At 45.8% G+C, this 23,140-nt stretch overlaps 3 protein-coding genes across 4 annotated transcripts; 2 read left to right on the plus strand and 1 right to left on the minus strand.

The window, feature by feature from the left end:
* Window positions 1–1,540: 1,540 nt before the first annotated feature.
* lmo2 (LIM domain only 2 (rhombotin-like 1)) lies at window positions 1,541–4,010 on the minus strand. The gene is made up of 3 exons (XM_067233875.1): window positions 3,206–4,010; window positions 2,283–2,498; window positions 1,541–2,123 (listed from the first exon to the last, which is right to left on the minus strand). Exons 1-3 carry the CDS (start codon window positions 3,244–3,246, stop codon window positions 1,901–1,903), a joined length of 480 nt encoding a protein of 159 aa, XP_067089976.1. The 5' UTR covers window positions 3,247–4,010; the 3' UTR covers window positions 1,541–1,900.
* Window positions 4,011–7,140: 3,130 nt separating this feature from the next.
* On the plus strand, window positions 7,141–14,758 carry caprin1b (cell cycle associated protein 1b). Of its 2 annotated transcripts, none has more exons than XM_067233870.1 (18): window positions 7,141–7,262; window positions 7,952–8,131; window positions 8,802–8,864; window positions 8,976–9,062; window positions 9,298–9,548; window positions 9,651–9,733; window positions 10,688–10,879; window positions 10,986–11,038; window positions 11,127–11,210; window positions 11,360–11,524; window positions 11,803–11,911; window positions 12,019–12,080; window positions 12,192–12,302; window positions 12,667–12,807; window positions 13,023–13,176; window positions 13,632–13,817; window positions 13,951–14,057; window positions 14,167–14,758. In XM_067233870.1, the coding sequence occupies exons 2-18, from the start codon at window positions 7,952–7,954 to the stop codon at window positions 14,251–14,253; spliced, it is 2,115 nt and encodes a 704-aa protein (XP_067089971.1). In that variant the 5' UTR covers window positions 7,141–7,262; the 3' UTR covers window positions 14,254–14,758. The 2 variants fall into 2 exon arrangements, with proteins under 2 accessions (XP_067089971.1, XP_067089973.1); XM_067233872.1 differs by having other exon boundaries at window positions 13,635–13,817.
* Window positions 14,759–14,962: 204 nt separating this feature from the next.
* Window positions 14,963–23,075, plus strand: nat10 (N-acetyltransferase 10). The gene is made up of 29 exons (XM_067234513.1): window positions 14,963–15,046; window positions 15,288–15,405; window positions 15,494–15,585; window positions 15,669–15,840; window positions 15,934–16,056; window positions 16,179–16,240; window positions 16,450–16,564; window positions 16,657–16,764; window positions 16,879–17,012; window positions 17,155–17,248; window positions 17,339–17,437; window positions 17,559–17,695; window positions 18,199–18,323; window positions 18,426–18,576; window positions 18,678–18,774; window positions 18,891–19,007; window positions 19,096–19,197; window positions 19,290–19,364; window positions 19,481–19,597; window positions 20,074–20,207; window positions 20,553–20,601; window positions 20,695–20,791; window positions 20,877–20,987; window positions 21,451–21,623; window positions 21,735–21,854; window positions 21,943–22,041; window positions 22,344–22,417; window positions 22,503–22,583; window positions 22,664–23,075. The coding sequence occupies exons 2-29, from the start codon at window positions 15,292–15,294 to the stop codon at window positions 22,785–22,787; spliced, it is 3,096 nt and encodes a 1,031-aa protein (XP_067090614.1). The 5' UTR covers window positions 14,963–15,046; window positions 15,288–15,291; the 3' UTR covers window positions 22,788–23,075.
* The last annotated feature ends 65 nt before the right edge of the window (window positions 23,076–23,140 follow it).

Raw genomic sequence — 23,140 nt, forward strand, 5'->3', positions numbered from 1 at the left:
ATTATCTGCCTCTTTGATTGCAGATTCTTCCATCTCTAGTTCTCCAAAAATGAATTCTTATTTTTAGCCATTGTATTACCATGACTTCCGTGGGTAAACGTAATTAGCAGTGAACAGAGTTCTATGCCTGAGTTAGTGTGTGTGTTTGTGTGTGTGTGCGCTTGTGTGCATGTGCAGCTCATTTCAGAATGGGTGGGTTCTGTTCCATTGGAAGTGTAATCCTTCATCATCCCATCATCCAGTCAGCTATAGACAGATCACCCAGAAAACACATCATTCTCACTCTCACGGCTTCTGTACTGAGCTTTTTCCCCTTCATCTTCTCTTCATTTTCCTATCCACCATCCATGTGGTCCAAATTGTTTCCCGATCACATTCTTAAACTGCTTGTTAGTGTCTGTTAGCACTGCGTCTTCCAACGTGTAATGTGTCATATTCAAGCCTTTTTCTTACACAACCTCACAGGCAAGCAGGATCCATGGCTTCTCTTATTTGCATTAAGACTTTCAAGATAACTGGGGGTGACATGGGCTTGTGGGATTGTTCCGACAAATCACGTCTTGTGGGCTGAAAGCTGGCAGACATGATGAAGAGGAGGGCAGGACCAACGTGATGCCAACAGATTTAGACAGAACCGGGTTCTCAACAGCTCTGGCAAATTGTTGACTGGGAAAAACATGACCTCATTCCAAACTCTATTCTCCATCTCTACCACCCTTTCTGAAAGAGTAAAATAAATTATAGAGTCTATTTTAACCCTTGTTATCTTCGGATCATTCTGACCCATCAGTCATTGTGACCCACCGTCGTATTGCGACAACTTTACCGCATACAAAAACAAAGTGAAGCATTTTCTTTTAACCGTTGGGTTGTCTCAGACCCCTCGCATTGCAAAGGTTAAAAGAAAATTATTTTTATTTGTTTTTGTATTGGGTAAAATTGGGTAAACACAACGATGGTTCGTTATGAACCTTTGGGTCATGTGACCCGAAGGCAGCACAAGGGTTAACAAATAGCAGGATTTACGCCTTGTCAGATAAGACTTTTCATCTTGAATATTGGTGTTCTAGAGTAGACAGCAGTGTCCACGGATACCTGCTCAACTCAATGTTTGAGGACGTCTGTTAACTCAAGCGTCTGGTGACCTCTGGTGGTATGTCCTGTCAAGTAAACTGACAGATCCATGACATGCTTCCTTTTGGTGATACACGACAAACAGCTCAACTAAAATGAAAATACTTAAGTCCGAAATTGAAGACGACGTAAAAGCCTTGAATAACATATACACGTCTTAAAAATGTATACATGTAATTGAAAGTGTGCTGATTATACAATTTGCTATTCCTATGAGATTGTGGATGGGCCACATGGTCGGAATTCTCAAATACTGCAAGACATCCAGTCACAGGGTTCTTGGTGGAAAAAAACACCTTATGGTGAATAGTTTTTAGAAAGAAAAAACGAACCCCAAATATTTGGGGGTTTATGAGCCACTAGGGGGTGCTACACAACTAATTTAGACAACATGGTGTATACTCACTGATTGGACAACCAATTTATTGTTATTTCCAAGAACATACAAAAATATGACTCCCAAAAGTTCAGAAACCCATTTCTGAGGGATTATACAACAGTGTATAGACTAAAACAAATTCCAGAAACAATTTTTACATTTAGTTAAAATCTCTATAAAAGTGTATTTGTGTAGGAACAGGAATTATTGCATGTAAAGCATTGTTTTGCATTTCCATTTTGTTTGTGGAGCCTTCATGATTTCACCTGCACTGGTGAAACCATCCTTATGACACCACAGACCACAGAGACAGACGATAAGATGGTTCCACGAGGGAACCAGTCTTCAGAGACAGACGATAAGATGGTTCCATGAGGGAACCGGTCTTCAGACCATGTTGCTGTTGAGTTTGGTCCACTCAAAAATGTCCTGCTCACAGACAATGTCCGAGTTGATGAGCAGGTAGCGGTCACCTACACAAAAGTGCTTCTGGCAGGCTGCGCATTTGAAGCACTCCAGGTGGTAGACCTTGTCTCTCACACGCATCGTCATCTCAAACGCCCGGATCCGCTTCTCACAGGACGCACACAGCCCGTCCTGCCCAAACAGCCTGGGTGGAGAGAGGGAGGGAAAGTTTCAGAGAACGCAAGAGTTTCGAGCTGGAAAAATGACACCTGCCTTGAGGTATGAATGGGTAGACCAACACAATATTATTTCGCTATAGAGACACAAACGTAGCCAGATTATCTGGCAAGGGCACAACACCAACCTAAGGTAGTCTCTACGACACAGCTTGCGTCCCAGTTTGTAGTAAAGCCTGCGGCCGACCTCGCCAAGCCTGCAACCACACAGGTCACAGCTCAGACAGTCTTCGTGCCAGTACTGCTCGATGGCCTTCAGGAAGAAACGGTCCCCAATGCTCTGCTGGCAGCCGCCACATGTCAGCAGGGCTGGGGGCATCTGGAGGACCTCATCTACTGGCTCCCTATTGGCAATGAGCAGCAGGAGACCAATCTTAACCCTTGTGCTGCCTTCGGGTCACATGACCCAAAGGTTCATAAACCATCGTTGTTTACCCAATTTTACCCAAAAACAAATAAAAATAATTTTCTTTTAACCTTCGCAATGTGGGGGGTCTGAGACAGCCCAACGGTTCAAAGAAAATGATTCACTTTGTTTTTGTATGCGGTAAAGTTGTCGCAATACGACGGTGGGTCACAAGGACTGATGGGTCAGAATGACCCGAAGATAACACAAGGGTTAACCAACAATCAAGGAAAATGGATGAAGAGGATAATTGGTATTAACAAAGCTTGTTTAACTGATGGAAGTGAGACAAGTTAATCCATTGTAAACTGTTTTGAATTCATAGAAAATAGAACATGTATAATATATAATGTAAATACAAACACATTGTAAACTGAAAACAGCAATCTAGGTCTGCTATAAAATTAGCTTAGTCTGGTTCATCTACAAATTTTTTATTTCCATTTTCCTTCTCCCCACTCACAATGTAGCCTAATATCAATTCAAAACCGGCTTTAAACAGCATTACCATGCAATTACAGTTTAAAAGCCTGAACAATTATTCACTAATCCATAGGCAACCCTGGGGGCATCGTGCGTCCTTGAATTTAACACGCCTGCAACGTCTTACAAAAAAAAATGATGATAACGTTATGAACAACTTACTCATTGGCCTCGAGCGTCTTTCTCTCAATAGCGGAAGACATTTCATCGATGTCTTTCAGGTTGATATGTCCAAGTTTCAACCAACCCCGTTCTCTGATCCAGCTTGCACGTTGTGTCAATAGAGTCAAATAATTCTCCAATCTAAACCACGTAGTCTGTAACGGTGTAGGACGCACTGCACCTGCTGTGTAGCCTATAATGGGGACGTCAGTGGCGCGCAGATTCGATCCTCGTTTGTTTTCATCAATAATGAAGTCCAGCGGGTAACATCACAGGCAAATGTGACGTGACGCTGCTGCGATGATGGAGGCTACAGCGGTCTCACCATTTCCTGGGGCAATATGACATTCATAAAATATTTCAGAAGAAGCGCGTATAACCCAATTTAATTTAATTAACGGCACGTGTGCCGTAGACGTCCCTGTTCGCGTTCAATCAGTAAACAACATCCTTGCTTAAGTCACCTCTTTAGAGCGTCTCTATTGCCCTCATGCCCTGACTTTATAGTACTAAGAATGAAAGCAGCGGTCTCGTTATTGTGCGGCATCGTGTTTTTAAAAACATCGCCCCCTCGTCTCTGGTTTCGTGTCCCTGCTTCCTGCTCACGACTGTTCAACAATGGGGGGAAATCGTTCTTAAAGTGACAGATAACAGCTGGAGAGGGATTTTACGTTCCACCACCCATGAAATGAGTCGCGACTACACACAACACGAGTTCGACAAATGACCCTGTACACAAAACAAATAACAATTTGTTTTGTAGCACATTAGACCTTCAGAGACACAGGCCTTGGCTGTGTTGATGTGCCTTACTTACAAAACTACACCCATTAAATGTTGTGCTAATCCAGTTAGACAGTGATGTAACTTTACTTTAATCGTACCTAACCAGAGCAAGGGGACCTATCTCTCTCTCCACACTATCTGTGTATTTACACCCATCCTAACCAATGCTGTCTGAAAAACTTCTTATCTCCTTCCAGGGATGCTGGGCTGCCTGTTGGAGGGAGGGCCCGAGACAGCAGTTGGACTGGGTATGGAGATAAAGCACCTTGTGCAAATTTAGACTCACTTCTCTGGCCAGACACACCGGGTAGGATGGGTATAACTCTGCCAACAGATGCTAAATGAAGGCTCAACACAGCCAGTGGCTAAACGCTGGAGCCTGGTTGGGTGGTGGATCCAATTGGCTGACGAGGAGTCTCCAGAGAAGACCATTCGAGGCTGCTTACATTGTGCCAACTGTACCTGGGGCAATTTGAGATAGAGACTTGCAGTTTGATACTTTGTTTTTGGTCGAATGATGGTCTCCTTCCGAGTTGAGTAAACCTTTATGTTGAGGAAGAGAATATTAAGAATTGGACTTGTATGACATGTTTCAAACAGTCTATGCTGACTTAATCATCCTCTGTTTCCTGTAGATTTGACAGGGCATGCTGAGAGGATGTGCAATAAATAAGTAAGACAGGGCTTTCCTGGAGGGCAAGGAAGCCTGCTGCAGTTAGTTACCACCCATGGCACCCTAACCTGGATGTCCTGACTCCAGAAGTAACAGTTAAAATAGTATCGTGGAAACTTAGAATGTTGTCTTTTTTTGACAGCACTGCTCTCTACATTAAGGTTTCATATTCGTCTTATTTACTTGTACCTTACACTTCTCCCAAGGACACTTTTAACAAGGACTGTTATTGTAAATATATTGCAACACTTCTCTTTGTATTTAATAATGAGAGAACATTTACATTTAGTCACATCTAATCTCAGACAACATCTAATTTATGTGACAATACAGAGAATTGCAGTCAAAATAGCCTGTTGAAACAGTTGCCTCTTTCTAAGTGATACACATTTCTTAGAACAGAATATACTAACTTTACTTTCCATATTTTGTCAATTTCTAGCAGCAAGATTATTGGGAGGCAAACAGTTAAAAATCTAGACAACCTTCTGGGAAATGGTGTCACTCATGTCTGACTTCCTGTTTGGTGTGTTTGCCATTGAGAGCATTATAGAGTTGAAGGCTGTGTGGAATTTTAGGGCAAATGGAAAATTAGGGTCAGTACTAAATAAACAGTTAAACTGTTAGAGACCAATTGTTCCATTGTTTCATTTGTGGATTACAAGGGAATTGGGTCAAAGAAAGCAACATTTAATAGAACATCATGTTAAGACAGGGCCATCATATTTAATGTGAGACATTACTTCTATATCAATTTGATTATATACCATACCGGACCTAGAATGTTTTTTGGTCAGTTCTCTCCTAATAAGTCTCTTTGCAGCACAAAGGTAGTTATGCATTGAAGACTACATAAACATAGACATGCAAGCCTATTTCCTGTCATGAGAGATTTCGAGGTGTGTTGTGGACTGTTTGATTCTGGAACAGCTACAACCAGGCCACTGCTTTGTGTCTCATCTGAAGAAATGTGTTCCTTTTTTAAAGCACCAAACCTGAACCCCTCAACATGTTTAGTTCATAGTGGACATCAACATGATTCACAACAGGCCCAGTGAGCAGGGAACTGCGAGGACTTCTCTTGTAGAGAACTTCAACGTCACATTTACTGGAGACCAGTAGTCAGACCCAGATGCACCCTGACTTCTCTGGCTGGAAATAAGGTCAGCTGTCTTTGGCTAAATGTGTTGCCTGACTGAAATACAGCAGGCTACGGAAATGAGTCATTCGTTGAAAGGGAGCTTCACTTCCCCTTGGGATCCTCCTCTAATCAGTATTATCCCTAAAAGAAAATACCCTTTCAATGGAGAAGCGCAATCAAAGAACCGTGCAGCCATGTTAACTGCTTCCTGTATTTGCCAACTCTTTTGTGAGCTGTTTTCTATATTCTTAAGACTTTAGTTTGCTTTCTTTCAGCCTTCACCCTAAGATTACATATATTAAAAACTAAACAAAAATATGTTTTATGTGTTTTCTAACCCTAACCCCAAACTGCACATGAACTCTGGAACAGCCTATAGGTTCATAGGAAATAAGGGGTCCATGCCAAGACGGATAACATGTCAAAGAATGTATATTATATAAATGTGCGTGTTATCTACTGAGTGGAGGCCACATATCACGTTTAAGAATTTTTGAATATCTAATCAAGAACAAAGCATAGTTGTGGACTAAATATTACTGCCCCCTGCTGGGGTCATTGAGCGGAGGAATAGTAGATTGTACATAGTAAAATACCAGCTTTTATGATACAGCACGCATACACATAATCAATAACGTGTATTTTGTTAAGTCCAATTGTATATAGATTTTTAAAGATAATAAAATAAACCATCACTTTATCATAAAGCATGACAAAGCAAAAAAATATACTCGTACTCGGTACACGTATTGATTCATATCAATAAAAGTCGTATTGTTGTATCCGCCCTATACAGTTGAACATTATGCTTCAAGGTAGTTAATTTGATTTGTTCTGATTTAGACTGTGCTTGTTTCGGTCAGGCATCCTTAGGACGCCTGCAAAGAAATGTTTTAGATCCAATGTACACAGAGGACTCTTGAACACGCAAAGTTATGCGATTTTGGTTACCAACATAACCTAGTATATGCGCAGACCACTTTTTGGACCTATACGCTGAGATGCACCGGTGAGCCATTTTATGAGACCACTTGTAAGCTATACAGAAAATAAAACCTATCCTTTACTAACATAATGAATAAATATATAAGCTACACTATTATATATCACTATGCCATGAGTGAAGTCGTTCATGGTAGTTGTGTCCGATGTAGAAACCCTAGTTCAGAGTTGTGAATGAACCAAAGCGCTGATCTGATGCGTTAAATCAGAACATTACGGTCATGGCAATGTGCTGTTCTTTGTGGGGATAGGAAGGAGACAACCAACTGAAAGGGGACCTTCTCCGTTATAAAGAGTTTATTCGCCTACGAAATCAGTCTCAGTTGTCGGTGAGGCCGGCGGGGCGGATCCCTCAGAAATTTAAAGAGCAAGAAAGCAACACAATAAAGGTATCTGGTTATTCTGCTTGTCTCTCGAACAAGTTCCCCTGCGGATACATAGATATTAAAATAAAGGTAAGAAAATCCAGAACAACGTGGGCCTAATGCTAGTTTGCTACATGCTACGTTTCTTTCTGAATGAGCCATGATAAAGATGGCTAGTTATAGCCTGCCAGCTAGCTACCGTTTCGCTTTTCATCTTGAGAGACAGCATACATTTTAACTGACTATTTATGTAGCTAGCCATTTTGATTCAATTGAGTTCAGTCCTACGTTCATTTCACCAGCTACCTTCCAGATAGCAATGTGTAGTTTTGACACTTTACAAGCTAGTACTAAAGCAAGGCTTTAGAAAAGCTGACCAATTGCGGGCACACCTGCTGCAGTTCTGTCTGGCATGGTCTTGATGACAAGTGGTTTATAAGGTCTTCTCTAATGTTTCTCATTCTGATAAAATAGCTATGCAGATCTCACTGGCATTTGCCGGGGCCTATAATGTTCAGGTTCAGGTTGGAGGCTGAGAAGTTCAATGCATGTCGAGTCTCAAAATCGTGCCTAAGGCGCTGGTGTCAACAGGAATGTTAGAGCACTGATAATAATAACCCTTTGATAGACGGATTAAGTTAACCCGTTTTCCATGAAGCTTGTCTATGCAAATATGGCTGTTCATGTCAGTCCACATGTTATAGCCATCTTTCCCTTGACAATATAACCACGACATTCCCCTACTTCCTCCATCACCTCACTTACCTTCCCCTGAACAGATGCCCTCAGCAATGAATGGCAACAGGACAATGCAGTCCGCCAGCCCGGAAGTTGGATCTGCACCTGGATCGATGGGTCAGATTACCCTTGGGGGGCAGACATCTGGGGCTCAGACCGAAGCCATGAAGCAGGTGCTGGGTGTGATTGAAAAAAAGGTTCGCAACATGGAGAAGAAAAAGGTAATTATTAGGTAACAGGTACACCAGCAACATGGATGAATGTGACAAGTCTCCAGAATTCTGTGTTCTGTTGGGAATAGGAAACACATTTTCCAGTTATTGTTAGAATGTTTGTCAGTAGAGAGATTGAAATGTTTGACAACCAGTCTGTATCAGGTGCATCTGTCATGCAGGGATGGGCTAGTGTCGTCCTGTTTTGTCAGTATTATTGATGGCTACCTATGGGGAGGATGACGGCTGTTTTTCCAGGTATATTTAGCTGACAAAATGTGTCCTCCTTTTGTAACCTCATCTTATCACTGTCCAATGGTTTGGTGCAGTCAGTTCTGCACTCAGCAATGTAGCAATGTTGTTGGTTTCACATTCTTTTGTTTAGCTTGTTGGATGAGCTCACTATTTGAGCTCTCTAGAATGGATATCAGGTACTACTACTAATAAGTTATCTTGCTGACCACCTCGGACCGTTTTTGGAAACTGCAATGAAGTTAGACAGCTCGACTGGCGTTACTATTTATGCCCTCAGAAATTTAATACTGACTTGGAATTTCTTGGAAAAGCCTTGGGCAATAGTGCTTGTCAAAATAGAACATTGAGGTTAGAAACAAATCTTTATCCGGAGTGTGTAAACAACTTTTACCTACACCTTTTTAACAACATGCTATTTTTCCAGGGCAAACTGGATGATTATCAGGCCAAGAAGAATAAAGGGGAGCGTCTCAATCAGGACCAGCTGGTGAGTCAACAGGCCTGAGGTTCCTCATTACACTAATCCTACTGGAGTTTGTGGACTGCAGTCATGTTCTCTGCTTTCCTGAAGTGTCTCATTTCTTATCATCCTTTTTAGGAGGCCCTGTCTAAATTCCAGGAAGTGACCAATAACTTGGAATTTGCCAGAGAGTTGCAGAAGAGCTTCCTTACTCTGGGACAAGATGTAAGAACATATTTCTCTGGGGGGGGGGGGGGGGTTCAGGAGTGAATATCAGGTTGGCTAATCTTAAATTAGAAATGTTAAAATTCCAAACAAGATTTCATTACATTAAAAAAAGGAAAAAATATATAGATAAAATGGCAAAATAGTCAAAATGTATGACCCATTTTTAGGGGGACCCCCCTCAAGAGTCATAGGTCATGCTGAACCCTGCTCTCAAGACGCCTGTCCTCCTCAGATCCAGAAAGCCGTGAAGAAGGCCGCCCGGAGGGAGCAGCTGCAGAGAGAGGAGGCTGAGCAGAGGAGGTTGAAGAGGGTCCTGGAGCTGCAGTTCCTGCTGGACCGTCTGGGAGAGGCGTCTGTGAGGCAGGAGCTGAGGCAGGAGCTGAGGCAGGGCAACGGAGGGGCTTTGATCCTCGCAGACACCGAACTCGCTGCCCTCGATGAGTTCTACAAACTCGTTGGGCCAGAACGCGACCAAAACACCAGGTCAATGGGACCCACTGGCTCACACTGGCCTGTTCTGAAATCTTATGACTTGAGTTGAATTCCAAATTTATCGACAGAGTTTAGTAACTGTAGTCCTTTCAGGTTGACTGACCAGTACGAAGGGGCTTCTCTACACCTTTGGGAGCTGTTGGAGGGAAAGGACAGGACTGTGGCAGGAACAACATGTAGGTTATATAACCAGCATTCCATTTTATGGTTGTGTTGATGTAAACTGCCAAAAAGCCCTCCTCTCCTTTTTCAGATTTTAAGTAGAAGTTGCCTTGAGTTTGAAATTCCTCCCTTGTTTCATGACTCTGCACGGTCATTGACTTTGTGTCAAAAACTGTTCGTTAGACAGGAAGCACATTTATTATGCAACGCCTGGTTACACAGCAGGTGTGGAAACTATTTGGCAGGACATTGTGGTTGATGGTGGTGACAGCAATCAGTATCAGAAACAGAGAGACTGTTGTGTGTGTTGAGATTGGATTGGGAACAAAGAACCGGCAGTGTCTCCTAACTCTTGTCCCATAACTTTTGACTCTTACCTCATAAGATCTACCACTTGAGACCCTCTTAGGCTGCTTCAGGGCTGGGAGCGGTGGTGGCAGACTTAGTTCCTCCAGGCCATGTTGTCTCTCACACACACACACACAGTGTTGCATTCTATCAGGAGGCTGAATGCCAAGAGCTTATTCCGACTCAGCATTGGGGCAGCGTGCCAGTGGCCCTGTCGAGTCTCCTGTGGTTCCCCTCTGAGGGCCCATTCACACAGAACCGCCTGGCAAGCACTCTGGGTTTCTGCAGGAACACTGGTGACCTGATTTAGCTGATCGCCACCGGCCAAGCCTGTCACATCCTCTAGGAAAACTCCCCCATCAGTGGAGAATTCCCTAAGGGAATATTAGTTCAGGCAGATGACCTCTTGGCATGGGGCACAGTGGGCATCCTTTAGACAAACACTGCTCTGAATATTAATGGCTCAACAACACCATAATGGCTAGTGAATGAGATTTATAAGATTGCTACTTCAGCTGGAGCTACGGTTGATGCAGCACCTATGAAAGCAAGGGGATGTCCTAGCTACAGTATCGGATTGGTCTGATGTTGTTGATTTGATTATTCCCTTTCTTCCCCAGACAAAGCTCTGAAAGAGAGCTTGGACAGAGTGGTGCTAAGTGGGTACTTTAACCGATCCCAGTCCCACCAGAACGGGGTGTGCACCGTGGAGGATCCGGAGGAGGTGGAGGTGGAAGAGGAGGAGGAGGAGGAGCTCCCAGCAGCGGCTGCAGTTGAGTCGTCTGAGGCCGAGGAGCAGTTCGCCCATCCAGGTCACTTTCATTATCCGTCCTGAGAAACCTTTCTCTTTTGAAACAGTTGCAAGACGCTAATATAATTTTAAAGTTTTTGGGTTCTTAAAAGTGTCGTCCTTTCCAGAGGCGGAAGTGGTTGAGGACTACACGGAGCCCATCGAGGTGGAAGCGACGGAGGTGAGAAGGATTCATGTCTCGCCGTTTTCTGAGCGCTGTTTTTACCTGTAGCGCCGTCGCTAACGTGGCAGTTTCTCTCTCTCTGCAGTTTGTAAACAGACAGTTCATTCCAGACGGCACATACAGCAGCAGCGAGCAGGATCAGGGAGATGAGTGGACCATAGAAGCAGAGGTAACGGTCCCCCGTGGGTGCTGAATACAGCTGTTCGCCTTTTACGTTTCCATGACATTCACTTTGCAACGCACAAATGGCGCATGTAGAAAGCGCCATTTTGGCATCGGGCACCATGACGCCCACTGACCCTCCGCCCTTCCTTCCAGGTGGCAGGTGCGATGCAGACCGTACAGTTAGCCCCTCCCCACGCGGATCTGGAAACCCGCCCGCTGTCTGCCACCACCCCCTCCCCCCCGGCGGACCCTGTTGTCAGGAAGCGGGCGGTTCAAGACCTGATGGCACAGATGCAGGGACCCTACGACTTCATGCAGGTGAGGAGCTGCCCTCATCCCTCCTGTGATTGGCCCGTTATCTAGAGCAGTGGTCTTCATCCCTGGTCCTCAGGGCCCACTACATTTTTTTATTTATTTTTTTACATTTCCCTGCTCCAACACATCAGTTTCAAGTGAAGGGATCATTACGAAGCTCTGCAGAAGCCTGATAACGGCCCGCTCGTTTCAATCAGGTGTGTTGGAGCTGGAGTTGAAGACGCCCAGCACCCCTGCAGGTTAACTGATCTCTCTGTGTGTGTGCGCTTTTCCTCTCCCAGGATTCCATGCTCGAGTTTGACGGACAGCCCATCGACCCAGCCATCGTGTCAGCTCAGCCGATGAAGCCGGGCCAGAACATGGACCTGGCTCAGATGGTCTGCTCCCCTGGTGAGTCCCAGCGCGCTTCTCCTTTTGAGAGTACCTCACTATGGGGTCATTCAAGTGGACGATGCAATTCAGCATGTAACAGTCTGGATGATTCCTCTCCTCAACAGTACACCCTGACTCGCGTCTGTCCCAACCCAACCCCATTCCTGTACAGCCTGAACCCACACAAGTGAGTGACTGAAGACGTCTGATCATTGTTTGCATCGTTTCTACGTAAAGCCTGGACAAAGGATGTGTAAACAAAGGATGTGTGTGATCAGTGATCTCCCCCCTTCCTCAGGTCCCCATGGTCTCCCCCACGCCTGAGGCCTATTCCACCTCACCCCCCATGTTCCAGCCCTCACACACGCCAGACCCTCGGCCACCCACAGACTCCATCAACCCCACCCAGGTACACCCTGACCCACCTCCACCTACAGAGCTACAGCCTAAAGCATTAACCCGCCCTGGCCCTCTGAAATTAGGTCCCCTGAGCTTTGCACTGTGCCTGAGTCAGTCTACATGGATTTGATGTGGTCGTGTATATGTACATTTAGTCATTTAGCAGACACTCTTATCCAGAGCGACTTACAGTAAGTACAGAGACATTCCCCCGAGGCAAGTAGGGTGAAGTGCCTTGCCCAAGGACACAATGTCATTTGGCACGGCCAGGAATCGAACTGGCAACATTCAGATTACTAGCCCGCTTCCCAAACCGCTCAGCCACCTGACTCCACTATATATGATGGTGATGTTGGCTCTTTTCCTTCCCTCAGGCCTCCCTGTCGTCAGATCAGCCCCCTCCCTCCTCCCCCCTCCCCCCCACCTCTCAGACACAGATCTTCCAGCCTGTCTGCAAGTCCCCCCACACAAGCGGCATCAACGTCAATGCAGCGCCATTCCAGTCCATGCAGACAGTAAGACTATTTATCGTCGATAAAATGAACGCGTTCGAGAGGAACTCGAGATGAATCTGCTGAAGTAGCAATTGATGTTTTGATTTGTAGCAGGCTCTCTGGTAGCCCATTCAAATGTTTTGGTCCCCAGAATTCTATTCACACTCCTGATGAACTTTGGTTCTGTCTTCGGTTTCACATCAATTTAACGCAGTGGGTCCTTGTTCCATACTCAGGTGTTCAACCTCAACGCCCCCGTCCCACCAGCGAATGAGACAGAAGCATTGAACCAGGCCAGCCAATACCAGAACAACTACAGCCAGGGCTTCAGCAGCCAATCACAGCTATCTGCAGAGCAGACTGAGATGCAGTCGGAACCACTGCAGTCTGGTGAGCAGGGGCGGGACCAGCTGACGTTTGCTGTATTGCTGATGAAAACATGCTTAGCCCTGTAAAACCCGGTTTTAAAATTACGTCACTTTTAGCTCTCCAAAAAACATATTTGCAAATATTTTTTTCAAATATGTTAAAGAAAATTACATAAATAAAATAGCCAATTAGAGAGCAAAAAATTATGTTGTAATTTTACAACCAGGGGTCTTGCAGGGCTAATTAGCAAGATAATAGTCTGCAATAAGTGATGTCTCCATCTCAATTGTGAGTATTTGTAATGCTCGAGGTTTACCTCACAGATAACTTAACCTTTAGGTCATGAATGTACCGTATAATGTATTCATTTAACAGACACATTTATTCAAAGACAGGTTCTAATATGATTTAACAGTCAAACAGTCTAGCACTTAACTACACCCACATAATTCCCCCTAACGTTTCCATGTCTTCAGTAGGTGCCTTCCACTCGCAGGACCAGTCCCTGCCCAGCTCTGGGCACCAGCAGGCCTCCCAGCAGGGCCCAGGTTTTGGCCGGCAGCCACAGGCCTTCTACAACAGCAGGGGCATGTCCCGCGGTGGGCCCCGCAACGCCCGGGGCATGGTCAACGGCTACAGGGGATCATCCAACGGCTTCAGAGGTAGCTAGTCACATCGTAACTTTGTTCGATTTGCCAAGTTTGTGAGGGATTTTTGGTTTGATTTTCCTTTTATTAGTGGTATTGGACACCAAATGTTCCATAAGTAGTTGATATCTAGTGTATCTGGCCTCAGGTGGATATGATGGTTACCGCCCTCCTTTTGCGAACACTCCAAACTCTGGATATGGACAAGCCCAGTTCAGCACACCTCGGGACTATTCCAACAGTAACTACCAGCGGGTAAGGATCACCTCTTTGTCAGTCATTTACTGTATTCAAGTCCCTTTGCCTCAGGTAAAAAAATGTCCAAGCAATGTCAGTGATTTTGCCTCTGTCGTTTCTGTTTCAGGATGGTTATCAACCGAACTACAAGCGAGGATCGGGCCAGGGACCCCGAGGAGTACCCAGAGGAAACGCCCAGGTTGTGCGATCCTGATAAGACTGGTGTTCGTTACTGACCCTCGCTGACCGACTGAACCTGCGCCACACTTAACCTTCAGAGAATCGAGAATGCATTTGTCCCCAGCTCACACTTTCTTTTTTTGTTTCTCATCAGCGGTATTCCCAGGCTTTTTGATCAAAGTATGCCTGCTTTGATATTTGAAAATATTAAATGTTTTAATGATTCTAATTATGAGCCAAGCTGTAAATCCTTAATGTCACCGTTTTAAGCAAGCCTGTGTTTAAAACAAATATTCCTGTAAACTTGAAAGATTTCATTAATTTATTTTTTGTATAAAATAAAACACAAAAATACCTGCCACTGCTGGTCCATTCCCCGGGAGTTTTTATTTTATTTTTGCAGCGCAGCCCCCTTTTTTAAACATGACGTTATTTGGTTCTAAAAGCGTTTTTTGTTTTAGTTCTTACGAAGCTCCCAATTTTTACGTTTGTAAATTGATGTTGCTTCAATAGTTTCAATAAAGATGTGTTGCATTATATTTGCTTCGTGGTTGGTATTTTAGCTAGTCTCTTATCGTATTCCTAGTTAATATCTTACTACATTTCACACACAAAATACTAACTTGAACATGGGGTGGTTTACTTTTAGGTCAGGCAATGAACTAGGCACCAGTGTGTTCAAGTCGCACTTTTCTGACGTCTAATCAGGGGTCCTTTTTCTTCACCCGTCCCCACGTGAGTGTATCTGCAGCATGACGTCTGGCATGTAAACTGTAGCTCACAAATGTAAACTGGTTTTCTTACAAATTTACGTTACTTGTTGGATGGTGAGTTCACAGTATTACAGCGTATAATTACGTTTGTGGAGAAATACTTTAAAAACCCTCTTGGGATTCTGTAGTGCTAGGTATGATATAAACTTTTGTAATGTAAGACTACATTGAGCTAGCTAGCTATTTTTCTAAGCTACACCGGCGAGTTGACACGTTTTTTTTAAATTAGAAACCTACACAATGTTATTCCTTACTGTGGATTGAATTTGCATTTTCTAAATCTATTCTGAATAAGAATCATGGCCACATTTCGAAAGAAGGTGGATAACCGGATCCGTGTGCAGATAGAGAATGGAGTGTCTCTGCAGCACCGTACCATGTTTGTGGTGGTTGGGGATCATGGAAAAGACCAGGTACTTGGCTAAAACTTCCATTTGTCTTCCCTTGGAGATATACAATTGGTCTTGAACTCTAACTTCATTCCATCCTAATTTCATCTAGGTTGTCATCTTGCATCACATGTTGTCCAAAGCTTCAGTCAGAGCCAGACCATCTGTTCTCTGGTGCTACAAAAAAGAGCTGGGATTTAGCAGGTAAATAACCTATTGCTAACTGTGTGTAACGTACATAGATGTGTTACTATGTCGGTGTTAATCTGTTATGTGGTGTTGCCCAGCAACCGTAAGAAGCGCATGAGGCAGCTGCAGAAGAAGATCAAAACCGGAACTTTGAACCTGAAGCAGGATGACCCGTTTGAGCTCTTCATTGCTGCGACCAACATCCGCTACTGTTATTACAACGAGACACACAAGATCCTGGGTAACACATATGGCATGTGCGTCCTTCAGGTAAGTCCCACATTGACGTGACTGACAGGCGTGTTGTCGTGTTCCAGTTCATCCACCTGGAGCGTACTGATCCTGGTCATCTCTTTCCCAAAGGACTTTGAAGCTCTCACTCCCAATCTTCTGGCCAGAACCATTGAGACAGTAGAAGGAGGGGGCATAGTGGTCATCCTGCTCAGGACTATGAACTCCCTCAAGCAACTTTACACAATGACAATGGTAAACCCCTCCGGTTCAGCCTTCAGATGGGATGTCCTCACTGTACTGTTTACGGACCTTATTAGGCTCTCAGCCCCTGTATGAGTAAGCTCAGCTTTGTTGTAATTTTGTTGTCCAACCAGGATGTCCATTCTCGGTACAGAACCGAGGCCCATCAAGATGTGGTGGGAAGATTCAATGAAAGGTCAGCTATAGCTTAATTGTTGTTCCTGTTAAATATGTTATGTTGAACTACGCATTGGCCATAAAACAGTAGCGATATGTACAGCGATAGACACTTGGTAATAAGAAAATAGTTAAATAAAATGTAATTTTTTTCAGTTATGTCGCCAAGCCCTACGTTGAACTCTAGGGGTCATGTAGTGACATGAATCACTCTTGCTTGTTTCCCAGGTTCATCTTATCTCTTTCATCCTGCAAAACCTGCGTCGTCATTGATGACCAGCTCAACGTCCTTCCCGTCTCCAGCCACATTGCCAGTATCAAGCCAGTCCCTCCCAAGACTCAGGTAGGCACGTGTGCTTCAAAACATCCCATGCTGAAGATGTCAATCATTTGCATTGAAATGACAATCTGACCCCCCCCCCCCCCCCTTTCCAGGAGGACAGCCTGTCTCCACGGGAACAGGAGTTGAAGGAATTGAAAGAGTCTCTGCATGACACGCAGCCTGTTGGTGTGCTTGTGGACAGCTGCAAGACAATGGACCAGGTACATTGATCCTCTAAGACTATAGTCACATCTTGGGATCACTCCCAGAACACCCGTCAATCATCTCCATTTTGACTCCATCCTGATTTTACTCTCTCCCTCTTCTCCCATCAGGCCAAGGGGGTGCTGAAGTTCATCGAGGCCATCTCAGAGAAGACCCTGAGGAGCACCGTGGCCCTGACAGCTGCCCGTGGAAGGGGCAAGTCTGCTGCACTGGGATTGGCTGTGGCGGGAGCAGTGGCTTTTGGGTAAGGTTTGCCTCTGCTTCACCAGTTCCATGAGTTTCTACAGTGATGCAGTCTAGCAGCAAATACTCTGGATCTTTTGTGTACGGTGCTCCTCTGCCTTGTTGTTGTTGTAATGGGCACTTTTTTCTATCTCTCCCCACAGGTACTCCAACATCTTTATAACCTCACCCAGCCCAGACAACCTGCACACCCTGTTCGAATTCATCTTCAAAGGTTTTGATGGCCTACAGTACCAGGTAATCCCTCAGGCCCGTTCTCTAAATGTAGTTCCAGTGGAAATCCCACAAGGCTTACTGTGTCGATTCATGTCTTTGTCCCATCAACAGGAGCACCTGGATTATGAGATAATCCAGTCTTTGAACCCAGAATTCAACAAAGCAGTGGTACGCGTCAACATCTTCAAAGAACATCGGCAGACCATACAGGTTAGCAGGCGCGGACTGTCATCACCACTCGTTATGTTGTGTGCGAGAACTCTTGTATTTATTTGTTCTGACATGTGTGTTGGCGGGAGTATGTGAACTGTGTTGACCTTCCGCCCGACAGTACATCCACCCTGCTGATGCGGTGAAGCTGGGGCAGGCAGAGCTGCTGGTCATAGACGAGGCTGCCGCCATCCCCCTCCCCCTGGTCAAGAAGCTGCTGGGACCTTACCTCGTCTTCATGGCCTCCACCATCAATGGGTGAGGAGCGAGTTTACAGCAGGGGTCCAAAACATCTCAGACCTCACCACAAGTAAAATAGACGCTGACGTTATTCATGACAAATGATATCAGATTAACGATTTTATTGAAAGTTGTAAGTCTTTGTACACGAATTTCAGAATATTTTACTATTTGGAATGTTCCCCTTTGGCTTGAGTGACAGCATGCATTCAAACTGGCATGAAGTCTATACTGTGTGCACAACTTGATGATCCCAGCATGATTTGACAGTATTCCAGAGAGCTTCTTGTGATGTCACAGAATGCTGGGTTTTCCTAGTCTGCACTTCTCCCAGTTAATGTTCAGTGTGGTCTCAGACTTCTGGACCGTACTGTATTTGTACAGAGGATAACTGGATGCTGATCTGTGGGCATCTGTAAAGCCCAGTCACATAGTTTCTAGCAAGCTCTGGAGCTTTCTAAACAAATATACATTTAGATTTGGTTCACTCATTCTGAATCTTTGACTCCTCCCTCTGTCAGGTACGAGGGCACAGGTCGTTCCCTTTCCCTGAAGCTGATCCAGCAGCTGAGGCAGCAGAGCTCAGACAGCCAGCAGAGTCTGTCAGCTGAGAACAGGAACACCAACACAACCAGGCTGGCAGCAGGTGAGCCACCCAGCCAACCAGCACCGCTCTTCAGGGAACCCTCCGTGTTGATTGGTTAGGAAAACGGTTTGTGCTTGATGTGAATCTGTCCTGTTCCTGCAGCCCGCTCCCTTCACGAGGTGTCTCTGCACGAGTCCATTCGGTACGCCCCGGGAGACCCCGTAGAGAAGTGGCTGAATGAGATCCTGTGTCTGGACTGCATGAACATCCCCAGGGTTCTCTCTGGCTGTCCCCTGCCTCAGACATGTGACCTGTATCCTCCAGTGACGCCATCTCACATGCTAGCATGTCTTGTTTTATGTACCAATTCCGTTCCCCCTTTCGGTGTTGTGTTCCTAAGCGCCGGTTGTGCAGATACTACGTAAACAGAGACACTCTCTTCTGCTACCACAAAGCGTCGGAGGCCTTCCTGCAGAGACTCATGGCCCTCTATGTGGCATCGCACTATAAGGTGAGGGGACCTTATAAAGAGCCTGAAGGGTCTACTGTGTACCAAACGTTTGGAACTTAAGCACTGTCGATGCTGGCCTCCTTCCGCATGTTAGACCATGACTCTCCTGCTTTCAGAACACCCCCAACGATCTGCAGCTGCTGTCGGACGCCCCGGCGCACCACCTCTTCTGCCTGCTGCCTCCTGTCCCCCCCACACAGAACTCTCTACCAGAGGTCCTGGCAGTGGTGCAGGTGAGACATGTGTACGCTCTCTCTGAGCTGGAAACTGTGTGTGTCTCGATGTGGGACCATGGTCAACACTTCTCCTGGTGCTCCGCAGGTGTGTCTGGAGGGAGAGATCTCTCGCCAGTCCATCCTCAACAGCCTGTCCAGAGGGAAGAAGGCCTCGGGCGACCTCATCCCCTGGACTGTGTCTGAGCAGGTAGGCACACGGCCAGTTAGCGTTACGCTGCATTCAGCGCTCTGCCACGCATCCATACCAGTATGACCCATACGCTGTCCTGCTTTTGCCAGTTCCAAGATCCAGAGTTTGGCAGTCTCTCCGGAGGCAGGGTGGTCCGCATCGCTGTCAACCCAGACTATCAAGGGGTGAGTCCTTCAGAGAAGCGTTCTTCCTCCTCTAGCAGTGACAGATGTGTTCATGGTGACACTGAATATGAGGTGTCCACTGAGTAGTGGTTGATTTTGTGTGTGTGTGCGTGTAGATGGGTTATGGCACCAGGGCCCTGCAGCAGTTGCAGCTGTACTATGAGGGCCGGTTCCCCTTCATGGATGAGAACTCCCAGACTGCTACCAGTGAGATCACCTCAGTCAGCAGTGAGGTAACTACACATTGAACTTTTAATGGGGGATGACAGAGAAAGCGAAGCATTCCGTGACATCACAAGCAGCTCTCTGGAATATGATCTAATCAGGAGTCAGGTGGCTGAGCGGTTAAAAAGTCGGGCTGGTAATCAGAAGGTCGCTGGTTCGATTCCCGGCCGTGCAAAAATGACGTTGTGTCCTTGGGCAAGGCACATCACCCTACTTGCCTCGGGGGGAATGTCCCTGTACTTACTGTAAGTCTCTCTGGATAAGAGCGTCTGTTAAATGACTAAATGTAAATGTAATCATGCTGGGATCATCAGGTCGTGGAGTCCATGCTCAGGTGCATACTGTCATTCCAGCAAAAAGAGCAACATACTAAATACTAAGCTATTCTGAAATCAATGTAAATTTGTTAAAGATTCAACTTTTCAGCTTTTGATAAGACCTGATTTATTCTTTTTCATTGAACCATCAACTGTGTTGTGTGTAGGCTGTCAGTCTCCTGGCCGAGGTGCTGTCCCCCAGGAAGGACCTCCCGCCTCTCCTGCTGAAGCTGACTGAGAGGAGGGCCGAGAGGCTGGACTACCTGGGGGTCTCCTACGGCCTCACCTCCCAGCTGCTCAGGTACATGCTAGAGACATCCCAAGTCTGGGCTGAGGAGCTCCAGAGCTAGGATAGCTAGGGCAGTAGCTGCCATCAACCATGAATAGTCGTCCACCTCCTCTCTTGGAAGTCGCTTTGGATAAAAGCATCTGCTTGATTAATAAATGTAAATGTATTGTTGCACTTTGGGGATTTAATTTGACTGTTTCGATTTTGTTATTTTTTCCATTTGTTGCATTTAGTAAACTTGGTGTTTGCTAGTGCTTGTTGTTTGTGTTTTTGTGGCTGTATGTACAGTGTATTTGTCTTGAAGCTACACCAGAATTGCTCTCCTGGGACAATAACGATGTATTGATTGATCTACAGGTTCTGGAAGAAAGCTGGCTTCATCCCAGTGTATTTACGCCAGACTCCTGTAAGTATCTTACTGCAAGTCCAAATGAATCCCGTCTTATTATTCACACCGCGGTGACGCTCCCTCTGAACTCTGGTGTTTGTTTTTCCCCAGAATGACCTGACGGGGGAGCACTCATGTGTGATGCTGAAGGAGCTGAACACAGAGGAGGCTCCTGACCAGGGCCAGTGGCTGGCTGCATTCTGGAAGGGTGAGGCTCTGTTCCCACTGGGCACCTCTCATGCCACTCCTCTATAGCCCCCGTAGATCAATGTCATCACTTGTCTCCCCTGCAGACTTCCGCAGGCGCTTCCTGGCCCTGCTGTCGTTCCAGTTCAGCAGCTTCAGCCCCAGCATGGCCCTCAACATCCTCCAGAACAAGAATGCCAAGCAGGACCCCCCTTATAGTAAGACTAGGAGTCAGGTGGCTGAGCGGTTAGGGAATCGGGCTACTAATCTGAAGGTTGCCAGTTCGATTCCCGGCTGTGTCAAATGACGTTGTGTCCTTGGGCAAGGCACTTCACCCTACTTGCCTCAGGGGGAATGTCCCTGTACTTACTGTAAGTCGCTCTGGATAAGAGCGTCTGCTAAATGTAAATGTAAGACTAACTCTCCACTGTATTGTTTTGTTTATTACCATTTGTCACAAGGACAGGTACTCTGGAATTATTTGGTCCTGCTCCTTATGACAATTCCTACCGGCCTATCTAAACCTGGATTAAATCCATGCCTGTAATTAAGTCCTAACCTATGAGCTACTATACGTAGGCAAGAATTTGAAATGTAGTGCTAAAGAATTCCCCTAAGAACAACCCAACCACACAACTCACTCAGAGTGTGACGAGCCTCTACCTGAACATCTGTCCACAGCGCTCAGCAGCTCCGAGCTGGCCGCCCAGTTCAGCCCCTACGACCTGAAGCGTTTGGAGATGTACTCCAGGAACATGGTGGACTACCATCTCATCATGGACCTGATCCCGGCCGTGGCCCGTGTGTTCTTCCTCAAGCAGCTGGGAGACGTGTCCTTCTCAGCGGCGCAGTGTGTGAGGAAGCCGGCGCCACACCGTACATCGTTAGGCGCTTTCCCGCCTTTATTATGGGATGTCTAGTGTAGTCCCTCGTTTGAGATTGTGTGTTTGTGTGTGTTCCCCCAGGCGTTGTTGTTGGGAGTGGGGCTGCAGCACAAGTCTGTGGACACTCTAGAGGGGGAGATCAACCTTCCCAGCAGCCAGCTCATGGGCCTGTTCAACCGCCTCATTCGCAAAGTGGTTCAGGTGAGCAAAGGGAATCTAGACGTTTTTCAAAGAATCCACCGGTTGATTCACAGATTTGTCATTGGATCGTTATTTCTCTTCTCCCTAGTTCCTCAACAGAATCCAGGAGAAGGCCGTTGAGGCAGAGATGGTCACTTCCAAAGACATTGAAATGGAGCCGACAGTGCGGTCACTAAATGAGGATCTGGTATGGGCTCCCCTTACAAACACATCGTTTACATACAAATGAGGGGGTCAGATGGCTAAGCGGTTAGGGAGTCGGGCTATTAATCAGAAGGTTGCCGGTTCGATTCCCGGCTATGAAAAAAGATGTAGTGTCCTTGGGCAAGGCACTTCACCCTACTTGCCTCGGGGAGAATGTCCCTGTACTTACTGTAAGTCGCTCTGGAGAAGAGCATCTGCTAAATAACTAAATGTAATGTGAATATAGCATCCCAAAGGTTCCAGTTAGAACGCAATGAAAAGTAACTGAGCTTTTGTCCATCTCAGAATGAGGCGGCCAAGGAGTTTGACGAGAAGCACAAACAGGATATGGAGAAGGTCAAGGAGATGGACCTGGCACAGTGAGTACGCAGGAAGGGGAAAGGAGCATCGGGCAGTCACTTGTGGAGCCTCCTGCTGTAGTCAACTCTTCCCGTCGTCATGCAGGTACACGATCCGTGGAGACGACGAGGAATGGGACCAGGTGTTGCAGAAAGCAGGGAGCCCGACCATCATCAGCATCAAAACGTGAGAAGAGGGAAGAAAAGTGATGTGTGGACAAAGTATAGTCTGTGTTGAGCGTCTCCTAACGTTGTCCTTTCTTACAGTGACAAGAAGAGGAAGCTGGATGGAGGCAACAAGGGGGTCAGCCAGGGAGACCCACAGCACGGGAAACTGAAGAGGAGGAGCAAAGACAAAGACAAGAAAGGCAAATTTGGGAAGAGGGCGTGAGGTTGGAACAAACAATCCTGTAACCGAGGACTGGACAGTGGGCCGAGGACCTGCAGCCCTGCAGCCCTCTCTGTGGTGTCTGGGTTTGAGAAGGAGAGAATGGACTTGCTTATGTTCCAGTGGATGAGAAGCTTCAGAGTGGACATATTTTGCAAAAAAAATATTTTTCTTTTTTATGAACGACATTATGTATTCTGTAACAAATAAAAACATTTGTTCCGCTGAATGGACGGTAAGCTGTACATTTCTGTTTAATATTTAACCGTGTTGCAGAAATAAATAAGTCTATTCAAGAAGTGTACTTATCGTCACTGTATTTCGTGAACGAGTTCTTAGAAATCCTTCACTTGTTT

Source organism: Osmerus mordax, chromosome 4 (genome assembly GCF_038355195.1).
Source record: "Osmerus mordax isolate fOsmMor3 chromosome 4, fOsmMor3.pri, whole genome shotgun sequence".
In the NCBI taxonomy this organism is placed as follows: domain Eukaryota; kingdom Metazoa; phylum Chordata; class Actinopteri; order Osmeriformes; family Osmeridae; genus Osmerus; species Osmerus mordax.

What these genes read in the sequence shown, in the direction of transcription:
- lmo2 (XM_067233875.1), bottom strand. Translation starts at nt 3,246, where the DNA reads ATGTCTTCCGCTATTGAGAGAAAGACGCTCGAGGCCAATGA. An exon ending in AAGACGCTCGAGGCCAATGA is followed by an intron (nt 2,499 to 3,205) that starts GTAAGTTGTTCA and finishes CATTGCCAATAG; the next exon opens with GGAGCCAGTAGATGAGGTCC. An exon ending in TGTCGTAGAGACTACCTTAG is followed by an intron (nt 2,124 to 2,282) that starts GTTGGTGTTGTG and finishes CTCTCCACCCAG; the next exon opens with GCTGTTTGGGCAGGACGGGC.
- caprin1b (XM_067233870.1), top strand. Translation starts at nt 7,952, where the DNA reads ATGCCCTCAGCAATGAATGGCAACAGGACAATGCAGTCCGCCAGCCCG. An exon ending in GTCTCAATCAGGACCAGCTG is followed by an intron (nt 8,865 to 8,975) that starts GTGAGTCAACAG and finishes CATCCTTTTTAG; the next exon opens with GAGGCCCTGTCTAAATTCCA. An exon ending in TCAGATGGTCTGCTCCCCTG is followed by an intron (nt 11,912 to 12,018) that starts GTGAGTCCCAGC and finishes TCTCCTCAACAG; the next exon opens with TACACCCTGACTCGCGTCTG.
- nat10 (XM_067234513.1), top strand. Translation starts at nt 15,292, where the DNA reads ATGGCCACATTTCGAAAGAAGGTGGATAACCGGATCCGTGTGCAGATA. An exon ending in TCAACCCAGACTATCAAGGG is followed by an intron (nt 19,365 to 19,480) that starts GTGAGTCCTTCA and finishes GTGTGCGTGTAG; the next exon opens with ATGGGTTATGGCACCAGGGC. An exon ending in GCTGGCTGCATTCTGGAAGG is followed by an intron (nt 20,792 to 20,876) that starts GTGAGGCTCTGT and finishes TCTCCCCTGCAG; the next exon opens with ACTTCCGCAGGCGCTTCCTG.